General features: G+C 48.7%; 2 protein-coding genes across 3 annotated transcripts; one reads left to right on the forward strand and one right to left on the reverse strand.

Annotated features, from left to right (window-relative positions):
• The first annotated feature begins 117 nt into the window (after nt 1-117).
• Nucleotides 118-972, forward strand: LOC128730275 (putative inner dynein arm light chain, axonemal). Its single transcript, XM_053823314.1, has 2 exons — nt 118-831; nt 937-972. Exons 1-2 carry the CDS (start codon nt 118-120, stop codon nt 970-972), a joined length of 750 nt encoding a protein of 249 aa, XP_053679289.1.
• Nucleotides 884-2546, reverse strand: LOC128730274 (electron transfer flavoprotein subunit alpha, mitochondrial). Of its 2 annotated transcripts, none has more exons than XM_053823311.1 (2): nt 2406-2546; nt 884-2169 (listed from the first exon to the last, which is right to left on the reverse strand). In XM_053823311.1, the coding sequence occupies exons 1-2, from the start codon at nt 2448-2450 to the stop codon at nt 1216-1218; spliced, it is 999 nt and encodes a 332-aa protein (XP_053679286.1). In that variant the 5' UTR covers nt 2451-2546; the 3' UTR covers nt 884-1215. The 2 variants fall into 2 exon arrangements, with proteins under 2 accessions (XP_053679286.1, XP_053679288.1); XM_053823313.1 differs by having other exon boundaries at nt 2412-2450.
• Nucleotides 2547-6264: the final 3718 nt, after the last annotated feature.

Genomic DNA, 6264 nt, shown 5'->3' on the forward strand with positions numbered 1-6264 from the left:
GTTTGCATTCGTCACACAATCCATCAATGAGAAACGGTGCCCTCGATTCCTGAAGGCAGCCAAAGCTACTCAACCATAGGTTGGAAGCTAGTTATCGGTAGGTCGCTACATTCCACCATGGTGGACCGAAACGTGGAGCTACAAACGACGCTGGTGCGGTACAACAACCCGGTGCTGGTGGTGAAACACGTGGAAAAACCACCGAGCGATGCCGCACCGCCGAAAGAGCAAGCAGGCCGTCCCGGATCGGGCGGTGCCGTTGTCATCGATAGCCCCCGCGAGACGGAGGAAATCCTCAACTGCATCCTACCGCCGAAGACGTGGGAAGAGGATGGTCAGCTGTGGACACAGACCGTCTCGAGCACACCCGCCACCCGGCAGGACGTGATCAATCTGCAGGAGATGCTGGACACGCGCCTTCAGCAAACGCAGGCCCGCGAAACGGGCATTTGTCCGGTGCGGCGCGAACTGTACACGCAGTGCTTCGATGAGCTGATCCGCCAGGTCACGATCAACTGCACGGAGCGGGGCTTGCTGTTGTTGCGCGTGAGGGATGAGATCGCGATGTCCTTGGAGGCGTACGAAACGCTCTACTGCAGCTCGGTGTCGTTTGGCATCCGGAAAGCGCTGCAGGCACAGGAAGGCAAAGAGAAGCTACAGGAGCGGATCCAGCTGGTCGAGCAGGAGAAGGAAGCGCTGCTGAACTCGATTAGCGATATGAAGATAAAGGCGGACCAGGCCGAACGTCGGAACGCGGAACTACGCGCTTCCGAGGAGAAAAAGCACACCGAGGAGATCGCTTTCCTGAAGAAAACGAACGCTCAGCTCAAGGTACGCTATGGGACAACACGCCCTCGCTGGGATCTGTTTTATGAAAACGGAGGTATTTATTGACAATTGTTTGTCTCTGTCGTAACACGACACAATCTCTTGCAGGCCCAACTGGAAGGTATCATCGCCCCGAAAAAGTGAACACGCAAGAACGGTCTGGGTGTCCTGAGAGGAGCAACATAAGCAGCTGGCTCCACGTGGGCGCACTCGGATGGATGAAACACTTTGGTTTTGCGAGTTCGACATATGTTATACACTGTAGCTAAATTTTTGCGCCTATAACTAATACATCATTTAACAAACCGGAGCTAATGACAGCAGCTAGATCGGGATGGCCGGTCGGGAGAACCGGAATGAAAGAATCGTTTACCCGTCCGCTCGGTGTTAGCACTTCTCGTTCATCTCCGGCACCACCTTGAACAGGTCGGCTACGAGTCCGTAATCGGCCACCTGGAAGATGGGTGCCTCCGGGTCCTTGTTGATGGCAACGATCGTTTTCGAGTCCTTCATGCCGGCGAGATGCTGAATTGCTCCCGAGATTCCAACGGCGACGTACAGCTCGGGCGCCACGATCTTACCCGTCTGTCCGATCTGCAGGTCGTTTGGCACGTACCCAGCATCGACAGCCGCTCGGGAAGCACCCACGGCGGCACCCCACTTGTCGGCCAGATCGTACAGCATCTTAAAGTTATCGCCCGACTTCATACCGCGTCCACCGGACACGATAATCTTGGCGGCGGTCAACGATGGACGGTCAGATTTCGTCAGCTCTTGGCCGACGAACTCGGTCGACTTGCTAGCGAAGTCACCCTCGGGAGCTTTCTCGATGGCCGCCGCACTACCAGCAGTTCCCGTCGGTTCGAAGTTTGTGCCACGCACCGTGATAACCTTGACCGGGTCCTTGGATTTAATTGTTTGGATAGCATTACCGGCGTAGATCGTGCGCACGAACGTGTCAGCCGACTGTACGCCAATAATGTCCGACACTGGGGAAACGTCCAGCTTGGCGGCAATGCGCGGCAGAACCGCTTTTCCGAAAGCAGTCGCACCGGCAACGATGTGCGTGAATTTGAGCTGGTTCTGGGCGGCCAGCACGAGTGGCGTTAGCGCTTCCGCTAGCATGCCTTTGTACGCGTCACCCTCAGCGACCAGCACCTTCGTGACGCCATCCAGCTTGGCAGCCGCCTCCGACACGGAACCGACCTTTGTACCGGCGACAAGCACGGTCACATCACCGCCCAGCTTCTTGGCGGCCGTCACTGCGTTGGCCGTGATCGGATTCAGCGACTCATTGTTGTGCTCGGCAACAACGAGCGTGCTCTGGAACCGGCGGAAACCCTGCGGAACAAAAATTCCGGAACCGGGTGAGGTGTGTGCGAATTACATAATTAATATCAATGGCGGGCGCGGGTGGCAATGGAAGCTTCCAGCGCAAAGGAATCGGCAACCCCGTCCTGGTCGCTCGTTATCTCTCGTTATCATCATTCACACGGGCGCGCTCGAAGCCCTTGGCTACGCGCGGCGCAATGTTATGCAAATTCGCAGCTCCGGCCATCGGCAGAACGTCTTCTTACCTGCACCGTTGGACGAGCGAGCGAGGACGAGCAACGGGCGAACATTGTGCGGAGTTGGGAACAAATTAATAAAAATGACTACCGAATGAATGAAACAGGGAATCACAGAGCACTTGAGCGGGTGAACGAATTTGGCTAATCGAATTTGTTTGTCGTCAATTGTGACGTGCTGAACTTGACGAAATGCAACAACGTTTGACGTTTGTTTTCAAGTTGGACTTTGCCCTCTTCCGCACAGTACCATATGGCTGGTATTTTTGTTGATGTTTAACATCGAACATGCATCGAATACGCTGAATTGTGTGACGTTTATTCGACTCCTTGTGAAGCTAACGTGTACAGCGCAAGTTCAAACTGACAGCATGCAACGGTATCGTTTGTAGGTGCTATTTTCAATTAATACATTCGTCTTTTTATCTACGTACAAGTGATTAACAACATAAGTTGAAATTGCTGAGATTTTAAATAGGGCACCATTTTTAAGGCACAGCAGTCTATTTTAGTTTTCGAACAAGAAGGGGAAATATATTGGCCGATCGATTCATCAGTGTGGCGAGAGATGGCTAGCTGATCGTTGAGGGAGCCGAAAGCCTCATTATCGATAAGATCGAAAGTATGCTACCTCTTTGATAGCATGATCTCCTGTTAGTTTAGTCGCCTGGTACGGCTTCAATATCCGCTTGATTGTGGTCGTCCTTTTTTAGTATAATTTTGAAAATCCCCTAACATGGCAAAGCTGGCGCTTCTTAAAACATTTAAATGAATTGGAGATCAATTAGGTAGAGCAACATTGGTCCCAAAACGAGTAGAAAGGCTATTTATCACCTTGTTCTCATTCCATGCCGTTACAAACGGACATCATTTTTTATTCATGAGTTTGATAAAATATAGTTTAGTAAAACAAAAACATTCAATGCTAAGAGATTTTCTTTTTCATTTTATGTTTAAAATAAATTTTATATATACGCAAATAAACATTTTAATTCCGATTATCATTGCCTGATTTACGATCACCAAGATCCCATAGTGCAGCTATGATTCTCTTCCCCTTCCGATGGGAACCAAACGAACGATAAACGATCAAGAGCGAAAGAGAAAGCAGGCGGATAATCACGCGCCGGAAAGAGCGGCGATATGGATCCTCGTTATCGATAACGCTAGAGCGAGATCGCCGATTGCGACGGAGAATCCAGCTGGTAGCAGCCTCTTTGAAGCATGTTCTCCTGGTATTATATGCCGGTTTTTGGACAGCAAAATCCGTCGTCGAAATTCTTCCGATCGGGGGCAAAATGCAGGCGTGGCGAACTCTCATTTTTGGATCTGGTGATTTCGAACAATGGATGCCATTGGACGGTTTTGCGTGGCTGGGAAAGGTTTATGCACGGTTTTGCTCCAGTTTTTTGGTTTTTTTTGGGTCAAATGCGATATTTGAATATCAAAAGGCCCGAACGGCCGCGCAACGAGCTCTTTCGGATTTTTCTGGATTTGATGAAAATTTGATTTTATGAACCATGAGTGAAAAATAGGTGCTATTGGCGGGTTTTCGGAGGCTCGTTTATAAAATTTTCATTTTATACACTAAAGAATCTCGTATGCACGTGAAAAAGGAGCTTCATTTTAACATAACGCATTCTCATTTAACGGAATAAATTTTATACAGCCAATATCACGAAAGCACGTGCTGGAATTTTCCTTTGCATCATTGAGAAATGCGGTCCGATCTTTGTGAGAGAAGAAGTTGTAAAAAATCACGTTTCTTTCAGTCGTAATGATGGGTGTACACAGATGTTTCGTAAAATATCCTTTAATGCATCCATTCTTCTCTTGCCGTTCCATTTACTTTATTATTGGTATTCACATTCGTTTCTCGCTTAATTTGGTTTGTTAGCTTACCGGCCCCACCCCGGATCTCCTGGCCGCGCAAAGAACGTGAGGGAGAAAACTATGCTGGCTGTAGGAAAAACAAAACACCAACGGGTCAACCAACGGGACCTTTTTTCCCTGTTTTTCCCCGTTGTGCAGTTGTGGAAATGCCACTGGCGTGCGTGTCCAGCCCGCGCAACAACAGTTGAGTTGTTGTAATTAATCCCTTCTTTTTTCCCCCTCCCCGCACGTTCCATCCGGCGGTCCAGCAATGTTCAGTAATTTGTTCACGTTTCCTTGATTAGTTCACTATAATGCATCGGTTTCGATACTACTACCGCTGCGCTACTACTCGTCCTCGTTGAGGTGGAAATCATTATGCTTTAGCGTAACAACAATTGTTCTAGAGAGAGAGGGGCTTCCGCTTTAATATTATCTGTGTTAACAAATACCGGAAGTTAGGAAAGGACACTCGCGAGGTGGGAATCGAAACAGGATTCAGTTAAAATATCAAAGTGTTTTATCCTAGGATTAAAAAAAAAAACTTTAAAACAACATAATATCGTTCGTGTAAAAAAGAATAATGATAGTTAAAATATAAGACAAAAATAAATCACTCCAAAACGTCTACAACATGGTGGTATTGCGACAATGATTAGCTAAATCAGTAATAATACTAGAGGCTTTGTACAATCGAAGGAGATAAAAATCAAGGGCAGCAGGACACCCACGCGTCCTGGTACGGACCGGTGAAGGACATTCGCCCAGCAGAAGGTGTGGCGTGGTGGAACAGGACCAATATTGTAAACTAGATAATAGAACCGCGTCGAAAAACTCGCATCGGCGGAAAGGGAAAGCGAGCAACACCGACACGTTAGTGGTAGCGGTGAGTGAGAGACAGAGAGAAAAAGAAAGAGAGAGGGAGCGTTTACAGAACAGATCCAAAATGGGGTCAGTTTGGGTCCGCAAAAGTATCATGCGTTGAAGGGTGGAAATTACCCCCCGGGACACGTCGTAACATAAATAATGCCCTCCCAAAAGGTCCTGGCCGTCCTAACGCCTACAACACCCACCCCCTCACACCCCCTCCCCACCCCTTGGTGCATACTATTCGTGCTACTATCCACTTGCTACCTGCAGCTCTACACTACACACCCATTCATCGTTACCATAATTTGTGACGTATCTCGCTCGAGGAGCCCATCGTCGTCGCCCTTAGCTACCACGGTATAGCCTACTCCGTCGTCCCATCAAAGTTACAATATCATATTTGTTCCAGCTCTGGTTGCTTCGTGAGCGACTCTCTTGGTTCGTCAGTTCTTAGCTGCCGGTGCCGTTACCGCACATGTAAACCCGCCGGATGATACATTCCGCTTTCCCGCCTTGCTTCTCATTTATCGATAATTTTTGATTCGCTAAGTGTACGGCGGTTTACCTCGTGCAATTACGATAGTGTACTGGGTTTGCCCGATTCGTCCGATCCGTACCCTTCGATTTCCCATTTTCCTTTTACATTTGAATAACGTTCCTATGCGTGTATGTGTGCCATTGATCGGCACATGTTTGCCCGTACCGTTCCCCTTTTATCTTCCCTGCTTCCGGTTCCGTATTATGCTACGCGCTAAACTTTAATTACCCTAGATTACTAAATCCATTCTCTCGTCGCATCGCGTTCCCGCCTTTTTTTTCCTCTCGTTCTGCCCGACTAGGGATTATGGGGATGTTAGCCCTCTGAATAGCAGCGTACGGTAGGCAGAGGACGCAGGGGTGTCCTTTGTTGCCCCCCCCACCCCCTCCTCCCACCCGGGAAAGTGGTGCCCTTTTTGTTCGGGGTGTGTCGTGCTAGCGATTCCCGCGCGTTTTCGGGAATGTGTAACCTAAAGTACGTTTCGTTAAAATTGTAATATAAATTAACTAGATTCGTAGGCTGTCCAGATAGAGTAGAGAGATGGAGAAAGTATGCATGTGTGTGTGAGAGAGAGAGAGAGACCATGAA

The sequence above is a fragment of the Anopheles nili genome, chromosome 2 (assembly GCF_943737925.1).
Source record: "Anopheles nili chromosome 2, idAnoNiliSN_F5_01, whole genome shotgun sequence".
Taxonomy (NCBI): domain Eukaryota; kingdom Metazoa; phylum Arthropoda; class Insecta; order Diptera; family Culicidae; genus Anopheles; species Anopheles nili.